The following is a 22993-nucleotide window of genomic DNA, read 5'->3' on the forward strand; positions in this document are numbered from 1 at the left end:
TTATTTATAAGTATCAAATATCTACTGAAAATCTTTCTAATAATCAATTCATGCAACTGATATTCGTTAAGCATTCCAAATGTTTTCTCATCATCAGCATTCTTTAAGCATTCAAGTTACAAATTTGTGTTACCTATTTTTTCTGTACAATAATCAAATCATTAATCTCTATACAAGATCCTTTTATGTAAGTTTAACTGCTATCAATATTGTTGTGAATCATGTATAATTAACATACATAACTTCTGAGTATAAATTAGATATCTACAAGTGTAGAGCAAGACAAGTTAGCTTCTCAGAATTGTTTGTATTGTAATTGTAATTTGATATCTAAGGTATTAAAAATAAGGTTAAATGATTTCAAACTATAAACTACTTACCCAGCCAAATTACTTTCAGGATCATTTTCATCAAGACTCCCATTTTTTACTGTAAACCATATAGTTAAAAATTACCAAAGCAAATTATATGTATGTACTACTCAAGTTCAACAAATGACCTCAAAGGAATGGTAAGAGGTAGCAGTGATTTTTCCATTATAGAAAAACAAAGTTTATTAAACAATCTTAATATATTAATGTACACTGAAACTGTACTAATACAGAGAAGCTGGTGGTTGTCTTCTATGCAATAATAGGGTAAAAAACAAAAACTATCTTGTTAAAATTAAATCTATTTAAAAACATGATGAGTGTCATAAATATATGAGCTTCACTTCATAAATTCAAAATATTACTCTAAATTACAAGCTGCACTTTTTTAGATACACTAATTCTCTGAATTCATTTGCCATTTAAATAATAATAAAAAAGAATCCCTTCCTCCTCCTCTCATGGTTAATGTTTACTGTAAAAGACATCTCTGCTATTTGTTTTTAAGTTGCAAAAACTTTAACTTGATAATTTTATTTAGGTTTAAATCAGTAAAGTGCAGATTAAACTTAACAAAAAAAGGAAGTGTTAACCTGTCAAATGATTCATACATTGATAGAAAAAACTTTAAACAATAAAAATGAAATCAGAATATAGCCTTAAAAACAACAACATGGAAATGACTATCAAATAACCCAATGATATCAAAGTTAGTTGATTAAATTTTCTAAAATTAGTTTATATACTTACATATCTCTTCTTGAGTGTTGTTGCTGGTTGTTAAAGTTGCTACATCAACATGGAATTCCCTAGATTTTAATAAAACGTATGGATGTGTGCTTGAGGTTTGAAAGAAGTGTTATTTTAATAACATCTCTACATATGCATAAAGTCAATTTTTTTTCTCAAGCATAATTTTACACTATAATACATATGCTGATGTGATCTATAGACTTTAACCAGGAAAAAGAAGAACACACTATAATAATTTATTTTACCAATGAATAATACAAACAGCAATTTGACTAAAGCTTGGTATGTTTAATGCACACCTGACCTGATGAGCTCTAATGTTGAGTGAAAGGCCCCACCAGCACCAGCATGAAGCACACAAGTAAAGATTGGCACAGGTATTCCTTAGGTTTTAATTATCTAATCTTATTCTCTGTTTTGTTTACTACCAGTGTACAAATTATCAAGATGTTAAAGAAAATTTAGAAAATATGATAACAATGCAGGCTGAGGTCTTTGGTCAGCATAATACAGATGAGGTTTAAGCTATGTATGGTGCACTTAAGATCCATATTTATGATCAAATTAGTTCAAGTTTTACAATATTAATTACCAGTGTTACCGACATTCCCAGGTATTTTTCAAAGTGCCAGTAGTTTACTATACACAACGTGTACAGTTGAGATATTATTCTTACTAGAAACCAACATAGAATCAATACAGATTTGTAAGTAACTATTATCAATTTTATTGTGATGTAATATCACACAAACCAAAAAGTTAAAGAAGTTTTACTTCATACACATTTTCTCTCACCAAATTTAGAATTGATATTTATAGATCAAGAATCTTGTCATCATCTTTTTTACAAAAAACATTTTTTACACTTAGTTAATACCACTTTTATATAAAAAAAACAAAAGGACAGTGAAAGGAAATAATTATTTACTTTCTTCTTTTTCCTTGTGTTTTAGTTTCATTAGCAAATTAGATGTGAAAACATGTACAGATATAAGTATCTAATCAGAAATATTTTTATTTGGAACACTTTTGGGTATTTTGGAATAATATAACAAAATACTATTAAAGATATTGAAAAACAATAACAGTTCCTACAGATGAAAGATATGTTTTTCATAAATTCAAATCTTACTTGATTTGGCAAGTGTCAGCAAAACTAACTCTTCTAGAAGATCGACGAGAATGCCTTCTATCACATGTTTTGTCATCCTGTGAGATAATGGAAATTACTAAAGAGAGCACATAAATATATATAAATATAATCATGCTTTTTTCATCCTAGAAATGACTGCAACTTATAACACGAAAACACTAATGCTTAGACTAAATAACTTAAATCTCATGACATTATACAGTTATATAAATTTATTAACTTTTATTATATTGACCTTTCAGCCATGCCTGGCTAACAACACAGAAGTTACACTCATGTTACCATATCCAATAATATAAAACTTATCTTTAACCTTTAGCCTTTAGACCTCTCTTAATTGTTTTAGTAGACTAGTATTTTGAAAAATACAGTAATATTATGTATGTATACACATTATTACTATTTAAAAATAAGACCTTAAACTTATTTTTCTTCAAACACAGAACAGTAAATAAAAAATAAAACAAACAATTATTTCTTCTAGTTACAACCTTTGAACTCATTTGCTGCTTGTCATATGTTGCTAAGCCTTTTTATATTTTGCACATGAAAAAGTGAAACAAAGTAATTTTTTTAGGCTTTATATCTACATTTGAGATAACCAAAAAATAAGTTATTATAATGACAACATGTACTTCAACTATAATTTATATATCTTGGTAATTAAGTTGTATTTGGATCTAAAACAAATATGAAACTTTGAGCAGACTAAAGACTCAATTTACCAGCATGAAGATTTGTATTGAAAGAATGAGATGATATTGTAATACTAGAAAATGTCTAAGAAATCCACTACAGAAACATTCTGAGCTTTCAATTGGTTATTTATATGTCATGGACAGAAGTAAGTGTATAAGAGAGCATTTCCAAAAATGGAAATGGTGAGAAGGGCCACTGTGTTGATTCATAGCATGAATGATATTTCAGCAAATAGAAAAGAGGTTCACATTTTATATTTTAGTTTGTTAATATTGATAATGAGTTCCTAATGCATACAAAACTATATATTTTGTATTTTGACATCACAAACATCTAATCTGAATCAGTGCTGTATTCAACATACTACGTGACACCCCAAAATTGATATTTATGTGCATTTTTAATATTTTCCTTTAAAATGATAAAACTTAAAACAATGTATATTACTAAAATTTGAATTATAATCTACAGTCTGATACCACACTTACTGACATAAATTCATAAAATAGTAGTTCAATAAAATTTTGAGTGTGAATCAACAAACAGGATAACATGACCCTTTGAGCTGTGACCCATATGGATTGAGTTAATAGACTAAGAATAAGATTGTACTTAGCAATATAATGTACTATTAATATACTATGTAAGCATAAGGGGATAAAGGACAAAACATTAAGCATACATATATACATAGAGATATCAGATTTTACATTATTGTTTCTGAAACAAAGTGAAGCTTATGGGCTTAAGTCAAACCATTAGTCTTTCACTAGATACCATCAGTTTTTTGAGTTTAAAATTATGTTTTATTTCTTTGAAAATGTAGTTTCTTGTAATTTATTTCATCCTGTTATAGTAAAATTGTTTTACATTCTTGTATCTGCAATTGAAATAATTTTGTGTAAATAAAAAATCAAACAAAAGAGAACACAAAAACTTAAGTGAACAAGGCAATAAAACTTGTAGTATTCATCTCTAATTTTGTTGGTAACAAATTATTTTTTGTTAGCTGAAACTTTCCAGTTTTGTTGCATAATCACTAACAACCTGTGTACTTCTCCTAGGAGCATGGCTGTTCAGTAAAGTGTGTATAAATATTCTACGAGTGCTTGAAATGCTTAACCAAATTCAGCAACAATAAGCAGCAAACGATTAAATTGTTTGTTTCATTTTGAATTTCACGCAAAGCCACATGAAGAAGGATTATCTATTGAAAGTCTGAACTCCAACGATATGGGCTAAAAGCTTTGATGCAGCATTTGCTATCAAAATACAATTTTGTGAAGTTCAAAAAAGATCTGGCTAAAATAATTTTGTGTATCTCAAAATCAGACAAATGTAATGAAGCCAATGCACTTAAATAACTTCTCAAAAATATCAACTGTTTGTCTTTTAGCTTTCTATTGCAAAATATTACAGTCTATAAATTTAGTGTTGAAAGTGTTTCAGTTGAAAACAGCTGAGCTGACTAATGTTGCAGAGCTCTTAATAGTGTATAGGGATGAATTTCACAACTACAGAAACCAGTTTGAAGATCTACAAGAAGAAACATTAGTCACAGTGAAAGGCTGGTCAGTTCTCCCCAAATTTGAGAAAAAATGTCCGAGATCCGTGAAGCGACATTCAGATGATCTTTGCAAAGATCAAAGATTGACATATCTAGAAAATGTGTTCCAAGTAAGCATTTGTTATTACACCTTAGACATTATCATGAATCTATTTAAACCTTGTTTCACTTTCCTTCATGAAGTTTTTTCCACCTTCTACATATACTGCAGAACCTCTCAGACTTACAGCTGCTTAAGGAAGAAACAGTATTTGCTAGCAAATATCAGAAAGATGTATCAGAATCATTCACTCCAGAAATCCTCAGCTTGAAATCTGCTCTGAAAAGTGAAATCAATAAATTTCCTACTATCAAGGAACTTGTTAATTTATTGCTCACAGAGAACCATTCTCTTTTAGCAAATTTTACTGAGGTCTGCATAGCCTACTTGTTCTTTCTGATGATGCCAGTGACAACTACAAGTGTTGAAAAGTATTTCTCAAAGTTAAAAATTATTGGAGAAGCATCAAGAGACAGCAATGATTACATGGACTGGCATTGCTATCAGTTGAACAATTTTGTTTATCAGTTAGACTTTAATGAAATTATTTGCAGAGATGAAAGCATGAAATAAAGATTTTTAAAGATATTTCATATAGAATATAAGTTTCATGTAAATGTATTATGAATTTCAATTTTTATATTTACTAATACTAATTTCTGTATGTTCAGAAAAATAAATCTAGCTGAAATTTTCTCTTCACAGTAATTTTTTCAAAACATGAGCCATACTTGCTCATTCATTATACTTGGTTAATAATACAACAAACCTGAATAGGCTTTAAATATCTCAAGTACCATTTGTACTCACCTTCAGCCAGTACGACAACTTATCAAAAGATGGTGGCACATTTGAATGGCTTTCATTTTCTGAGTTATGGTCCTTCAACTCGATATAAAATAAGAAAATGTTCTTTTTGTGACACAGATATTTGATAAGTTTCTACCAGGACATGATGGGATTGGAAAAGTACTTGAAAGAACAACTCATGAGCCATTAGCTGAAAAGAGGGAAAATTATGATCATGAATTCCCAGCTGAAAAATTAAAGGGAAGAAAAAATTAAAGTGTGACAATGAAAGAAATTATCAAGATGGATAAGCTGCTACCACTAACTATTCCTGGCTTCAAGGGGGCAATGAAGTTACAAGAATATTAACACGAAACTTTAGCTGTAGACTTGGAGCCAGATGTACCAATTACCAGACTGGGAAACTTTGTATACTACATCACTCAAATGAAAATTGCATCCTGTTTATAAAGAAATCCTTCACTATTATTTCAGCTTCATCAAGCACCAGCCTGCTACCTTTTCTATCCAGGAAAATGAAATACCAGGATTTTATAGTGAAGATGAAAGACAGTGAAAGTTTTTTGACTGATTGATTGATTTAGTGTTTTATGGCACAAAGCAGCGAGGCTATCTGTGCCAAACATCCGTTAAAAATGTAAAAATAAAGTAAATGTAGTAAAAGACATAAAAGGAAATGAAGGTAAAACAAAAAAGTATAAAACCAATGTTGACACCTAGTCTACAACGTTAAGAGAGAGAGCAGAGTATAAGAAGTTATAAGGTATTTACTCTAGCAAAATGGTAATGATCATAACCCACCAGGAAGACTAACAGGTAAGTTCAAGAACCACCATCAGTCACTTGAAGTTGGACTTTCCAGTCCTGGTTCCAGGTTATGTGTCATAGCAGCTATTATCAAAAATGTAAAAGAATAGAAGTTTTAAAAGACACAAAGCAAAATCGTAATAATGAGTAGCCAAATGTCCAGTAAAAAGATAAAAGTCAAGTAAATGGAGTAAAATTTGTAAAAGTAAATGAAGGTAAAAACAAAACAGCAATTAAAACAGAAAATGGTGTAAAAACCAATGTTGACATCCAGTCAACAAAGTTGTAAAGGACTACCGGTAGCAGAATGGTAATGATCATAACCTGCCAGGAAGACAAACAGGTAAGTATAAAAACCACAGTCAGTCACCTGAAGTTGGTCTTTCCAGTTCTGATTCTGGGTTATGAGTCAATATGGCCAGAACTAAAAGGTAAAGTAGTAAAAGTGTGAAATGATATGTAGCAAAAGTGTAATAACAACTTGCCAGGACGACTAACGAGTAGTTCAAACAGTAGTGTTAGTCACCTGAAGTTGGCCTTTCCAGTCCTGGTGTCGAGTTATGTAATGTTCTGGCCATTGTCCAATGTCAAATTGAATGAGAGAGATTAAAACTGTAAAAAAGGAACCACAATTAAAAAGGTGTAATGAATAAATATGCAACACTTAAATGAGATTAAAAAGATTAATGGCCATTAAAAAATTAAAAACGTTATCAAGGTGGACAGAGTCACCATCACCAATAACACTGTCCAATGTTACAGATTGACCCTGAGAAAAAATATGTTTAAAATATTGCCGTCGTTGAGAATTGTAACGATGGCAAGAAAGTAAAAAATGGCTGATAGTGATTTGAGTGTTACACAAACTACACATTGGTGCATCAGTTCCAGATAAAAGAAAACAATGAGTTAAAAAAACTGTGACTAATGCGTAACCTAGTGAGAACAACTTCTTCCTTCCGAACTTTACGGAAGCTAGATGGCCAAAGTCCAATATAGGGTTTGATTTGAAAAAGCTTGTTGTCGCGTTGCTCACTCCAAGTGGACTGCCAGCTGGCACGGAGCCAAGCCTTGAAGACAAGACCATAGTCCATGTACGGAAAAGGCACAGGGGTGATGGTGCTGGAGCAGATAGATTTAGCTGCCATGTCTGCAAGCTCGTTCCCGCGAATACCAACATGGCCTGGTATCCAGAAAAACTGGATTGAAGTAGCTGTTAATGAGAAATGGGCCAGTCGGTTTTGAATATCAGCGTGAACAGGGTGTGAGGAGTACTGCTCAGCTGCAATATGATCCAGGGCAAGAGATATGGCATACAGTTCAGTAGTGAACACAGAAGCTGTAGAGGGGATTCTGCGTGCAACTACTGAACCACAGCAAATCATAGTAGAGCCCACTGAATTACCTGATTTGGAACCATCTGTATAAATGGGAACTGAATGATTGTTCAAAAGATATTCATTGAATAAAAGACGGTACTTCCAATCTGGAGTATCTGCCTTTTTTAGGTGACTGAAAGAAAGGTCACATTTGGGGGCTGTAATAAGCCATGGTGGGATGGGCTGACCTGTGGAATCTGCAATGTTATCCAAGGACAGACCCAATTCATCCAATTGCACCCGGATGCGAAGGCCAAACGGAGCAATGACAAATCGTCTGTTCTAAAAAAGTACTGCCCACCAAGGAAGGAAAACACATCCCCAGGTGGGATGCTTTGGTAAGGAACGAAGTTTTGAATAATATAGTAAATATAGTTGCAAACGGTGAAGGTGCAAAGAAAGTTCATGAGATTCAACGTATAAGCTTTGAACTGGAGAGGTACGGAAAGACCCAGTGCAGAGTCGAAGTCCTTGGTGATGAATGGGGTCCAGCATCTTTAAGGCCGAGGGTCTGGCAGAGCCATAGACCATTGATCCATAGTCGAGTTTTGATCGAATAAGAGCACGATATACCTTTAACACTGAACATCGATCTGCCCCCCAACTGGTAGAGGAGAGGACACGGAGGATGTTCAGTGCTCTTGTGCATTTGACCCAAAGCTGCTTTAAGTGTGGTATAAAGGTCAGTTTACGATCAAAGATAAGCCCCAAGAACTTGGTCTCCGGGACCACTGGCAGCAAAACTTCACCAATATGAAGTTCAGGATCAGGGTAAATACCCCGTTGATGGCAAAAGTGCATGCAAGCGGTTTTAGAGAGAGAGAAATTAAAGCCGTTCGCCAGAGTCCACTTCAGTACACGATTAAGGGCAGTTTGTAGTTGCTGCTCAATATATCTCATGTTTGACGACTGACATGAGATGTGAAAGTCGTCGACATACAGCCCATTCGCAACAGTGAGAGGGAGTTATTCAGTGATGGCATTTATCTTTATAATGAAAAGTGTGACACTCAATACACAGCCCTGAGGGTCTCCAAGTTCCTGTACAAAAGAACGGAAAGTGTCGAACCCACATGAACTTGGAATCTCCTGTCCATTAAAAAAATTTTAATAAACATGGGTAGATGGCCACGTAACCCATACATATGGAGGTCTCACAAAACGCCATAACTCCATGTTGTGTCGTAAGCCTTCTCTATGTCAAAGAATATTGATACAAGATGTTGGCGTTTGAGAAAGGCTTCTCTGATTGATGTTTCAAGACAAATTAGGTGGTCTGTGGTGGAGTGCTGTCGTCGGAACCCACACTGGGTGGGCGAGAGGAGATTGTTTGATTTGAGGAACCAAACAAGACGAGCATTAACCATCCTTTCTGAGGTCTTACAGAGACAGCTCGTCAAAGCAATTGGACGGTAGTTTGAAGGAATCTTGGGATCTTTCCCTGGCTTAGAGAAAGGTAAAATAATAGCCTAGCGCCAGGCATCAGGAAAAACATTCTCCTGCCAGATCCGGTTAAAGACAATCAGAAGGACATCAAGAGAAGCAGGAGAAAGATTGTGATCAGAGAGCATACGCTCTACAGAACGACCCCTCCCATCAATAACAGCACTTCCCCAGAGGGGATGATGTCCATTAAAGTCCCCCAGGAGTAGAAAGGGAGACGGCAACTGTTCAAGGAGAGCATCAAGGTCTGATTGATCATAGGTCTTTCCAGGGGACAGGTACAGAGAACAAACAGTGATGGTATGACCCAAGGAAACACAGATGGCTACGGCCTCCAAGGGTGTGTTGAGTGACAAAGACAGGGTGGGCACATGCTGATCAACAAACAGTGCTATCCCTCCATGTAATCGACCGTCACACAACCTGTCATTTCTGTACAGAGAAAACTGCCGAATGGAGACTGTATCAGCAGGTTTGAGAAATGTTTCCTGTAAAGAAAGACAAACAGGATGGTAGGAAGCAATCAGTATTTTGATATCATCCAGATTAGAACGTAAACCTTGACAGTTCCATTGTATCAAGGTGGGCATTTTTAAGAACGGGTAGATGAAGTGGCTGGAGAACCCTTCTGTTTATGACCACGTCTTTTTTCTTTACTGTCTTTAGTCGGAGGAGGTCTATCAACCTCCATGGATCCTGCCCTGGGTCGAGTGGGCAGGTTTTTGTTATTGGAAGGGGAGTCCAGTGACTGGGGATGCGAACGAATAATTGTTTTGCCTCTTGGGGTGGGAGAAAAAGATGTATCAGAAGAAATGCCTGTATCTGAAACTGAAAACGAGGGTATTTGTTGGCAGTGTAACTCCATCTTTGCGAGTGGAGATGCGCCTCACTGCAGAAACTCCTTGAGTGGAGAGACCAGCGAGAATCTCCGACTTGGGAACATTCTTCAAATCCCTCTCAACTATAACTCCTCATGAAGAATTCAAAGTAGCATGAGGTGTAACCTCAATAGGTATATCCCCAATTGCCTTTGAATTCAAGAGGTGTTCACTGTGTTGGGATGTGGATGTTTCAACCAATGTCACCAGATTGAAGCTTCTTTACTGACTTTGGAGAGCCAGCAAGTCCCTCTAGTTCCTTCTGGATAAAAAAGGGGAACATTTGCCCTAAAGGTTTTTCTGAAAGAGAATGTAATATAAGAAAATGAGGTACGTGTGTTACTGATGTTGAAGATTGCCATTCAGAATCTATATAAGACATTTGCCCTAAAGGTTTTCCGAAAGAGAATGTAATATAAGAAAATGAGGTACGTGTGTTACTGATGTTGAAGATTACGGTTCAGAGTCTTCAAGACGTGGTCGCTTACCCACTGACTGTTTTTTTCACAATTTTATTTAAATTTTTTGTAGGATCCATAGGAAAAAGGAAAAATTTCGGTACCCACTGACCCCACCCACCATGGAGCCCTACAAAGTCATGCAAGGACAATGCAGCAACGCCAGGGTTTCGTGAGCACTATACCCAAACACCAACATCAGGCACAACGTCCACAACACCCGTTGAGAACTTCCAACACTGGTACTTGGTTGACTCTAGCCCAAGTGGACCAGCCGATTGACCCAAGGGAGGCCACCCAAAGGCTGCCCGTCTACAAGAATTCGAGGCCAAAGTGGTGTGTTAGGGTTGGACCCCTCATCCACCAGGATCCTCTCCTCCCCTTCACGGGTCGCCACGCACAGCAAACACGTGGGTGGATGTTTAGATCCCAGAGAAGGTAACCAGACAGAACAGAACCTTCCCTGGGAGGTCCCCTCACCACATACAGGAATCCACACCGAGGGGACAGTGAAAGAAAAACACAAAATTGGTTCTTTCATTGCTATGGAATGTCCTACAGTGTTCAAAATGTTTTTAAAGTATTTATAGAATATGGCTATGAGGTGAACTTTAAGAATAAAAACATGTCTTACCACAATGAATAGCTCTCTTCATCAGGCCTGAGAGTAAAGACATTGAATTCACACCTCAACAATATACTACTAAAAACCTTAAAAATTCATTATCTGTGAGAAGAGACAGATTCTCTGTTTAGTGCCTGATATATCATTGTTTAAAAGTATGAAAAGACATGTTCCTTAGCAAAGTTAATTACAATGCTCAAGTAACATATCACTGTGGTGAGTGAGCTAAGTTTCTGATTTCTTATTGTTAATGCATTCTGTAATAAAATTTTATTGATTTCCTTGAGAATATTAATGACAATACTTTATATGATTAGATTCCAATTTACTTATTTAATTTTAAAATTGGTATTACAAAGAATTACTGCTTTGTATCCATTTTCTTTTAATCAAATAGTGTTCTTGCTTAGCATAATTTATTTTTGTAATTTTTAGTTCAGGGATCACACAGGACATGTTATGAAGCAGAAAAGTAGGTAAATATGATTTAACAATAGCAATATTAGATTTGCCTTTATTTTACTTGTTAATTTGTATCAAGAGAACACAATGTTACTTCAATGACATAACATTATTCACATACCAAAACTAATTTATGTTACTATATGGTGAAGTATAATGGACTCAAAACCCCACAGATATTTTATAAATTTTGCCATTACAAAAAGCTTAATAGTATTTATTTGGTTTGCTGATTCAAGCTGTGCTGATGGGTCTCGAATAGGCAAAACTGCAGTCCACAGCAAATGTACACCCAATAAAATAATGCCTTTGGCCTATACATCACAGATTTTTTTTTTTCAATTTCACTTTTGGTAAAAAAGAAAAGAAATCTTAAACATATGTACATAACTCTGTTATAAAATGTGAAGAAGTTAATTCTACCAAAACCACTGGTTCTTTAAAACAGTTCTATCTATTCTTTGGATTGTCCCATGTTGTAGTGAAACAAAAACATTTCTAGACAAAAACAGCATGCTGAATAGCATTCTGAAACATAACATTTCTTATTCTAAATGAAAAGAAATTGCTTATTTCAAATTATATTACTAATCATCCACTTCTCACAAGTTCCAAAATGTAGGCTGCAGCCATCAAGTACTGTGTGATTGAATACAAAAATTATTAAAATTAAACACATTATTGTTAAAAATAACAATCTGATTAGATTAAGTCACAAAATCTTATTATTTCCAGTAATTCATCTTAATAAAAATGGTGAGTGAAGAAACAAATCTCTCACCAGACCTTACTTTAGAATGCCCTCAAATTAGAACAAAGAATTTCAGGTACAGTTTGTCAAATTGCCAAAATAACCAGATATCTGACTAGCTTTTCCAATATTTTTTTTAGTGAAACACAAAACAATCCATTCCCTTCTTTAAAATAAATGAACCATAAATATATAAAATTAACCTCACATATCACACATTGAGTTTTTTTTCTGGTTCTGCATTATTTTACACATTTTTCAAATTGTTTTCCATGATCAGGCAAAATAACATTTTTTCATGACATTTCCCACAGCTTGCAAACCCTTTTCAAATGAAGCCCCACCAGTCCTATATAAGAAGATAACTTTTAGCTTGTAAATTCAAAGTTCTTAAATTCTACAATTTTAACTGCTCTTTTAACTGAAGCTAGACACCAAACTAAAGGCTTCAGATTTTTATTGACCATCAGACCTATATCCTTTGATTTTTTTAGATTTCCATACCAAAAGTAGATAATAGAAACTTAAGTATTAAAGATCTTATATTTTGGCATTCTGAACCTTGGTAGCATCATGAAAGTTGGAAAAATTACATCTATATAAATTAATAACATGAGTAATTGAAAGCAAGATCCAAAAACAAACCTTTAAGATACATTAATAACATTCTTTACATTAGAAAACTATTTCTGTTACCTGTCTTAATCTTGTATCACAAAGACAATTATTTATCCACACTAACTTTTCATATTCATAAGCTCAATCATTCTATTATACATAGAAGGTTTTCTGGAAGTTGAGGTTCACAAGATTAACCACAATGCCTTATATATATAAATTAAATCCTATATAAAATTACCAAAAAGACAATAAGGAAAGAAGCCCTTCATGAAAACTATTCTGAAAATCATCTTTTGAATCCAAAATTTCTGTTCTTCTAATGACTTAAAAATTTTTAACACTAACACCTTGCTAACTAAATATCTCATGTTAATAAATCTACATTTTCTGTATTCTTCTTCAACCCTATCACTAAAAAATAAGGATCACAATATTCCAAGTAAAATTATGACAGAAATGACAGTTAACAATTATGATGGTACATCATGTATTAAGTTTTCATACAAAGTAAAGCTTGAAAGCCTTTTAAAAATATACAAAATGAAAATGTCACAAACACATATAATATTCCAAAATAATAGACTTACCTCACAATTTGTATCAATTTCTTGAAGAGCCTGTCTAGAAGGTTTAGGTGCTTTTAGAATCTTCAAGAAAAAATTTTGTTAGAAATGTGCTTAACCATAATGAAAAATCAGTTAAACATTTATATACTAGTTTTTAAATAATTAATTTATGAATGTTTTAAGTGGCATAATAACAGAAACCTACAAACACTGAACATCATTATATGAAATATTTGTTACTGTGAGTATTATAATCTGTACAAAAACATTGTACATTTAAGGGGAGATAAGTAGAAGCTTTACTTGTGAACTTGAAATTTGTATATACACATACCAATGTTTAACATATAAATATTAACAGAACTTGATATAGATGTAAATCTTCAAAAGCATATTGGAAATCTATACTTGTATATAAAAGGTTTTACTAAAAATTTAAGCAACCTTCAATTTAGGAAGTTGTACAGACATGAATACACTGCTGGCCAAATTATTAAGGCCAATAAAAATAAAGAAAAAATATGCATTTTGCATTGTTAGACTCAACCACTTACTTGAGTAGAGCTTCAAAAGATGAAAATAAGAAAAGGGAAAACAAAAATAAAAAACTTGTTTTAGCATTTAATAGGGAAAATGTGAACAGTATGAAATTAGCCTAAATACTAGCTGGTCAAAAGTTTAAGACCATACCAAAAAGAAGTCCTAAACAGGATAGGAAAGGCCCAACAAGAGGTCTCAGTAATGAGTAGCACAGCTGTCATTGCGAATAACTTCAAAAATTCACTTTGACATGGTCGATATAAGCATTTGCAGAAGGCTGGCTGGAATGTCATTCCAAGTGGTGAAGATGGCTTCACAAAGATCATGCACTGTTTGGAATTGATGTCCATTTCTATAGACTTCCCTTGCCATCCACCCCCAAACATTTTCAATGTGGTTCAGTTCAGCCGAACATGCTGGATGATCCAAAAGAATCACATTATTCTCCATGAAAAAGTCTTTTGTCCTGTGGGCATTGTGGATTGCAGCATTGTCCTGCTGAAAGATCCAGTCATTTCCACACTAGCGAGGGCCTTCAGTCAATAAGGATGCTCTCTCCAACATGCCAATGTAGCCAGCTGTTGTTTGATGCCCCTGTATAACCTGAAGCTCCATTTTTTCATGGAAGGAGAAAGCACCCCAGATCATGATGGAACCTTCTTCACTGTGCCATATAGAAAATGTCTCAGGTGGGGTATCCTTATCGTGCCAGTAAAGTTGGAAACCATCTAGATCATCGAAGTTAAACTGTTTCTCATCAAAGAACAAAACCTTCTTCCATTTTTTTACATTCCATGTTTGGTGCTTCTCAGCAAAGTTTAACACTCCTACGAAAAGTGGGGCCTAATAGGCCCCAGAGCAACTTGAAAGGTTATTAATATTAGGCTAATAATTTTGTATTTAAATGAAATTGCCATTTAAATCCATTAATGAATGGATTAACGAGATTCCCACTGTCCCTATCTACTATCTAGCAAAACCACAGCCAGGGGAACGGGCTTGGAGAAATCAGGACTAGAAACGTCTTTTCGTAGGAGTGTTAACAGAGCTGTTTTGTAGTGTGGCCTTTGAAAAAGTTTATGATTTTTAAAGCCTTTCTCTTGTGGATGCCATCTTACTGTTCTTGATCTGCATTCTACATCCGTAAGGGCCTTAAACTGGTTCGATGATTGGCTGGTATCTTGCCGGACCACCTATCAAATCCTCCTGCTCAACGCCAACCACTTGAAATGCTTATTCCGTATCCCTTAGGGTCTTTTAAGGAATATGCAACAGCAGTTTTACTATGCCCAATCTCACCAGCTATGGCACGTTGAGAGAGACCTTGCTTTTGCAGCTCAACAATTCTGCCACGTTCAAACTCTGTCAACTTTTAAGCCTTTGCCATGTTTTTACCCAATGTAACACAAGAGATGTTGACAACGCTATTGCTTGAACACAAATGTGTAAATTTCGTTATGTGTTTACTGATTAATGCTTTGTTTCATTATGGTCTTAAACATTTTACCAGCTAGTATTTAGGCTAATTTCATAGTGTTTACATTTGTTCTATAAAATGCTAAAAAAGCTTTTACTTTCATTTTCCCTTTTCTTATTTTCATCTTTCAAAGCTCTACTCAAATAAGTGGTTGAGCCTAACAATGCAAAATGCATATTTTTTCTTTATGTTCATTGGCCTTAAGATTTTGGCCAGCAGTGTATATATTATGATGAAATTTCTGGATTTGTAAATGTCTTTTTCTCTCTCTTACGATATCATTGAAGTAAAATGAAGATTACTCCACTATTTTTGTGGGGAGAAAGGGAAGATATTTTTCAAGTTGGTTGGTTTGGCATTTTATGGTGCAAAGCAACTAGGCTGTAAGTGCCAAACATCCTGTAAAAAGTTAAAAGTTATCAAGATTCACAAAAAGAAAACAAGGTAATTTTTGAATTAAAAAGTTAAACAGGATTAAATCCATTTTTATATTTAGTTTACAGCAGTAAGAGAGAAAGTACAGTTATACACTTTTTAAAGACTTTCTGTAGCATAGTTTTAATTATTGTAACTCACCAGGATGACTAATGGGTAAGTTCAAACATTAGCATTAGTTAACTGAAGGTGGTCTTACCAGTCCTTGTTTCGGGTTATTTGACATTATGGCTATTTTCCAATTTCATATCGAACTAACTGTACTTTAATTCGTGAAAAGGAATCATATTAAAAGTCAAATTTACGAATTAGAAACTTAAATAGCATTAAAAAGGCCAATGGCCTTTAAAAAACTAAAAACATTTAGTCACAATCACCAATGACACTGTCCAATGTTACGGATAAACCTTGGGACAAAACATATCTAAAACGATGCCATCGTTGAGAGTTGTAATGATGGCAAGAGAGTAAAGTGTGGCTTATTGTGACCTGAATGTTACACAGAGTACACATTGGTACATCAATCCCAGATAAAGGAAAACAATGAATTAAAAAATTGTGACCAATGCATAGTCTAGTTATTACATCTTCCTCTTTCTGATTCTTACAAAAACAAGATGGCCAAAGTCCAATAGAGGGTATTATTTAGAAAAGCTTGTTTTCATGTTGCTCACCCCAAGTCGACTGCCAACTGGCACAGACCCAAGCCTTGAATACAAGACCATAGTCCATGTATGAAACAAGGACAGTAGTGACAGACTTGGCTGCTGCATTGATGAGTTTGTTCCCATGAATGCCAATGTGGCTTGGTATCCAGAAGAACTGGATAGAAGTAGATGTTAAAGAGAAATGGGCCAGTCAGCTTTGAATATTGGCAAGAACAGGGTGAGAACTAACGTAAAGTGGTTCCAGGGCCAGTGGAGAACTAAGCAAGTCAGTATAAATAGTTCAATTTGATTACTGCTTAGCTTCTGTGTGATCTGGGACAAAAGAAATAGTGTACAGTTCAGCAGTGAACAAAGAAAATGTAGAAGGGATTTTGTACACCACCACCAAACCATGGCAGAGCCCACACAGTCATCTGATTTCAAACCATCCATATAAATGGGAATGGAAGGATGGTTCGAAAGATGTTCAGCAAACAAAAGACGGTAATTCCAATTAAAAGTATCTGCTTTTCTCAGAAGACTTAAAGAAAGGTCACATCTGGGAATTGTAATAAGCCACAGTGGGATAGGCTGATCCGTGGATACAGCAATGTTATCCATGGACAGACCCAATTCATCCAATTGTGCCTGGATAATAAGGCCAAAAGGAACAATGGCAGATCATCTGTTCTGAAACAGTATGGCCCACTGAGAAAGGAAAACACATCCCCAGATGAGGTGCTATGGTGAGGATCAAAGTTTCAAAGCATACAGTAAAGACAGTTGCAAATAGCAGAGGTGTAGAGGAAGTTCACGAGACTCTGTGTACAAGCTCCATACTGGGGAAGTGCAGAAAGCCATGGTACAGAGCTAAAGTCCCTGATGAGGACTGGGGTCCTGACAGAGCCATAGACCAGAGACCCATTGTCTAGTTTCAATTGAATAAGAGCATAATATATCCTTAGCATAGAACATCAATCCACTCCTCACGTAGTGGAAGGGCAGCTACTTCCTGGCCATCAGAGAGCAAGATTGAAAGGGGGATAGAATTATACTGCCCACTGACCTTTCGAATCTTGTCCCAAAAGACTTTGGAACTGGTGGTAGAAGAGATGCTGGTTGTGAACTTAATCCAAGATTCCTTCTGGCTTTGACGTCTTACCTGCCAAGCATGTGTATGGGCCTGCTGGAAAAAGATGCAGTTCAAGAGTGTGAGATACCTTCTATTTCAGGATTGTTTTTGAGCCTTCCATGCCATGTGGCAGGCAAGATTCCACCATGGACGATAATATCGTGGAAAATGTGTCAAAGTTTTAGGAATACAGTCAGTCACTGTTTCCACGTAGTCATCTATTTATGGTGTACAGACAATGGCAGGATCAAGTTCTGCAAGAGCACTGAAAGAGGGGCAGATGGCTTGATCTAGATTCCACCAGGGCACCTTGGTCGGGTGGCATCGACCACAGCCAGTCTCTGTAACTAATGTACACATACAAATGCATTTCAGAAATGAAAACTAAATATTCACTTAAAAGTAAGTAACTGTACTCACCGAAGACCTTCTTCTAGATCTTTCATTTTCTTCTTTTTCTGAGCTATAATTAAGAACAGTTTTTCATAATCAGAATTCAAGTGAACTTTTTTTCTAAAGAAAAAAACACTTAAACATGTCATTCACAAACATCCTTAATAATTTTTTTACAAACTTACATTTCTATATCACAGTAACTAAACAGATTATCACTGATTGATTACATGACTGAACAATGATTAACCAGTATCACTGTGATACATTTTTATTTACAGTTATAAAGAAGTTACAAAATGAATGTAGTGATTAATGTTAATTTTATATGCAGATGGCAAAATGACCAAATGGTCTTATGGTCATGCTTTCTCTTTTTCTTTAATTAAACCATACATAATCCAAGACAACATGCAGTCCCTCTCAAGAAAATCAGTCTGACCAGATTCATTACACCAAGTTAGCCATTATCCAATTTTTAATTAATTATCATAGTATACATATATGGATACAAACAATATTTCAATTATAACAATTTAAATTATTTCTTCCTTTCCATACTTAATGTAAATAAGTCTATTAATATATAACACTCTACATGAGCTTGAATATCAAATGTGTACAAAACAAAAATAACTGATAAACATAAACATATTATTCATACGTAATATTTAAAAACGTGAAATACTTTCTAACAAACAAACAAAAAACATTTTTACAATGCTTCAAATATGCTTTTGAAATAGAATATTTTACTTCTCAAAACAAGGATCAAATCTAAAAACTTGTGTATTTTCAGATTTCATTAGCTTTTTGTCATGAAACATAATATTTTAGCACTATTATGCTACATTTAAGAGGTGTTTATTCTTATTTCTGTTATAAACATCCTCCAAAGGACCACCTGCAGCAACTACAACATAAATTCAATATGGAAATCATTTTGTCGGTGTCAAGAGATAAAATTAGAGCAGTATAACTTTCAGTTCTACAGCATCCCTAAACTACAAATAGTTACTATACAACTAACCTAACTAGCAAGTACACAGATGTATTGGTATGCACAATTTTTACTTAAAATGCATTTTCTCTTGTAAGAAGAAGAAGAAGAAAAAAGATATTTATATGGATACAGATTTCATCTGGCACACTGGCTAAGTATTATATCAGACCACGGTTTAACTCCTATAAATTTAATTGATCTTTGATATAATGTTTAGGTAAATAAGTCATAGTAAGTAGCCTAACCTCATAACATGGTTATGATCAGTTATTTTGGTACAATATGTTGGAAATTACAAACAAGTTTTATTGTTAAATTTATACATAGATTTAGCCAATTCTAACTTAAAAACATCACTGATTTTCAGACTATTTGAAGTATAAGAATATGGTGTTATGGGGTCTACCCTTAATCCAAAGTTTATTATATATTTGTTAATTTTATTATGAAAAATTCTGATTACATGTAGATTTTTAACACAAGGTTTACAAGTGCATAATAAACAGCTTGTAAAATTTCAGATTTAATGCATCTCAACAACAGTTTTAGTAGTAATCATTTTTAACCTGCAGTAAATAGATATAGCCTCTGGGTTAAAGGGATTAGCACTGTAACATCCTGATAATACCATGAGAATAAAGTCACTAAGTGATGCTGTTGACTGAACATATAAACTGGTTTTACCTGTTGAATTTAGGTTTATTTTCATAGTACAGTTTCACCTGAAGTTTTATTAGCAAAATAATACTGTAAGAACACCTTGTTTAGTTTAATGAAAAACAAAAAGAGAACGAAATCTGTGGAGCTAAACTTGAACCAGTACAAATAGCTGTGATTCTGTCTAAGTATGTAACAAACAAAATCAAATTTGTGGAAGAAAATTAAGCTTAAAATCTTTCAAGCCTCAAAGAAAATTTTGAAAATTAAAAGACAATCAAGACAGTCAGAAACTTTTGCTTCTCTTTTCCCTGTGCAATGGAAAAAGTTGAAGCCACACAAACTTATTTAGCTACTGGGCTTAAAATTATCAAAAAAACATGAGGAGAGAAGTTGCAGAACAAGAAGAGATGCAGAATATTCCAATCCAAGCATGCCAATAAAGCCACAAAAAGATCGTAATTTGGTAGTTGGACTTGAAGCATGTGCTCTTACTGATACATGTGACAATGACATCAGGCAAAGTGAGAAGTCACCAGATGGAGAAGAGAGCAACAGACCAAGTAAATGTACAAAAAAATGCATTTCTTTTATTTGTTTCATAATAAAGACGTAACTAATTTTTAACATATTTGTCCAGTCTCATTATTTCACATATGTTAGGAAAATTAAGTTATCAGATTCAGAGTTACTCTTCATATTTCCTCAGTGAATATACTGTTATTAGCATATATTGCAATCTGATACTTCTCAGGTTTTCACCTGTTCAGATTTTTACCTGAAAATACCTCAAATATATGGAAAAGAGGAATGTTTCTGCTGTGACATAAGGGTTTATTGCAGAGTTTCTGAAGTGTTAATATGCATATTAATATTAACCTTTGTTTAATCTCTTAAACTTACCATTTAAAGGAATGCTTTTCACAAAAATAATGATATCTTTTGGATTTAGAAATACTCCTACAAAAAGAAATAGTACTGTGGGAGAAATGTATTGTCTAGTAGTTTTCTCTTAGACATAGAGCTTTCACTATTGTTGCAAAGGTCTACAAGATCAATCAACCTTAAACTGCTGATTGAAGAAGATTTGGTAACATCTGGACCACCAAGACCACTCGAGCAAAAGGTGCTTCTGAGAATTATTTCAAAAGAACAGACACACAAACAACTCAGGTTCAATGGAATGGAATAGCATCTGGCAAATTTGACATTGTATGAGGAGGTGTCTACCAAATCTACAAAGTTGTCACCAGTCAGAACACAGCAGTCTCAGCTATGGTCAAGACCAATAGTACTTAGTGGACAGAAGATAAATGTGCCACTGGTAGATGATCTCCAATAGGCAGGTGAAACAATGGGCACCCATGGGTGAATATCTAAGTGGTGAAAATACCTTTCAGGAAAGAAAGGTTTCCCCCATGACTTCACAACTCATACTTGAAGAGATGCAGAACTCTATATGTGCTACCTTGAGTAGCTCATCACCCTATAGCCCTGGACAAGAGATTAAACACCTGTTGGGATGCCAAATTCCCTTCAACAGCTTCTACCCAGAACTGTAGACGTTATCAGCATTTCTTTCTAGTATCTATGAAAGTTAAGAACAAGAGAGAAGCTTGAAACAGCATGCAAGTCCTTTTGAGTAAAACCAAGTATATTACACTCCTGATGTTCATGGGGAAGGCAACAGAGGACCAGGTACAGGTCTTAAAATGTATGAGAAAGGCCACAGCCTGGAATGGGTGAACTCAGAAACAGGCTTTGCAATGTCTGCTTTTGCAAATGCTATTAAACAGTTAGATGAAGAAGAGAAGGAAAACTGGAAAACAATCATGTATGAGCTGTGTATCCAACTTGACCCAGTGAAGAATTAGGCAGTCTGTCTGGCCAAGTCTAAGGTTCAAAAGAGGATCAGCAATGAAGTACAGATCAATTATGAGGATGATCTGCACCGATTGCACAGGAAGACATATCAGGCAATGGTTCCTACAGCTCAGGAGGATACTTTGGTAGGTAAGTTCATTAAGGGAGTCTCCTATGAAATTATAGGACAGCACATATAAGTGAGGAATATTATAACTCACAGATGAAGTGTTTGTTGGATCATGGCCATTGAAAAGGAAGTCAATATCAGCTATTAGATCAACAGATCTAGGATGATCCAGTGAACATTAAGGCAAATGCTCCAGAAAAATGTTGGAGCCCAAGTTGGGCTTGGCCATTAGATTGAGAGAACAAAGTGGACAGCTTTCACCAAAGAGTTTAGTGGTTAGTCCAGACCTTTCAGGGCTGGGTGGAGATTGATATATACCAATAAAGGTACAACAGTGACAAGCTGAGTTCCTGATGAACACAAACATCTATCAATTGAGACTAACACGACTTCCACTGTATACTGGCTTTTTTTCCAACAAATGGTGATAGACCACGTTATTTATTCTTAAGTACATCAGCATTTCAAATATCACTATTTTAGAAGAAATTTTCATTAAATCATTTTAAAATTAATATCATAAAATGAATATTTCAATGTTAAAAACTTAAAAGTAAATTTTATATTATATTGTGAAGAAATAGAAATGACAGATTATCTTTTTCCATTAACATTTCTAAAACAAGAGGAAATGTTCATAAACCTAACATTGTGGTGCTTTGGCTTTGACATCTATTGTCAGTATACAAAACTGATATAAATACAACTATGGGAATGAACTTTATACTAACACAAATGCTTAACAACCAAGCCCATTCTTTTCCAACAATCAGGCCATGCTAACTTTTGCAACAGAGGCAAAAAAAAACATGCAAAGTGGTATTATAACTTAAAATTTAAATTATGTAAAACACTTGTGGGCCACTTCTATAAAATAAATAAATGTTATGTACTTAAAATTATATTAATATATTGTAATGTAACTTGTAACACTAACAGAAAGTTGGAAATATATCAGCACTACTGGAAAAAAAGTGTATAATTCTTCATTGTAATAAACCATGTAATATTAACTAAGAACAAGTTTTTTTAGTAACGTAGTTATTACTGGTAAGCATATACAGCTTTAAACAAATTATTGTACATACAACAACACTACTATTACTATAATTTCAGAAATGCCTCTTTGTTTTATTTCTTCTTTTAAAACTAAATATCTGTTAAGTTGAAGACCTTGGTGGACAAGTCATATGAGCCATTAAAGCAGTTTTATTGCTGCTAGTAATGCTAACAGAAGTAAAAGATGTACATAGATATAACTATTACAAGTTCAGTCAGCTCTATACAAATCACTGGTTAGGTTTCACTTGGAATACTGTGTACAGCCTTAATC

At 34.3% G+C, this 22993-nt stretch overlaps 1 protein-coding gene across 1 annotated transcript in view; it reads right to left on the reverse strand.

Moving 5' to 3' along the window:
• The window catches only part of LOC143222953 (uncharacterized), a 35507-nt gene that overhangs the window by 10575 nt on the left and 1939 nt on the right, over window positions 1-22993 (reverse strand). Inside the window, exons 2-6 of the mRNA XM_076450189.1 lie at window positions 18035-18077; window positions 13405-13464; window positions 2257-2333; window positions 1122-1180; window positions 381-429 (exon numbers count right to left, since the gene is read on the reverse strand). Of these exons, the coding sequence (XP_076306304.1) occupies window positions 381-429; window positions 1122-1180; window positions 2257-2333; window positions 13405-13464; window positions 18035-18077 (288 nt within the window). The remainder of the gene's footprint in view (window positions 1-380; window positions 430-1121; window positions 1181-2256; window positions 2334-13404; window positions 13465-18034; window positions 18078-22993) is intronic.

Source organism: Tachypleus tridentatus, chromosome 8, assembly GCF_004210375.1.
Source record: "Tachypleus tridentatus isolate NWPU-2018 chromosome 8, ASM421037v1, whole genome shotgun sequence".
Taxonomy (NCBI): Eukaryota; Metazoa; Arthropoda; class Merostomata; order Xiphosura; family Limulidae; genus Tachypleus; species Tachypleus tridentatus.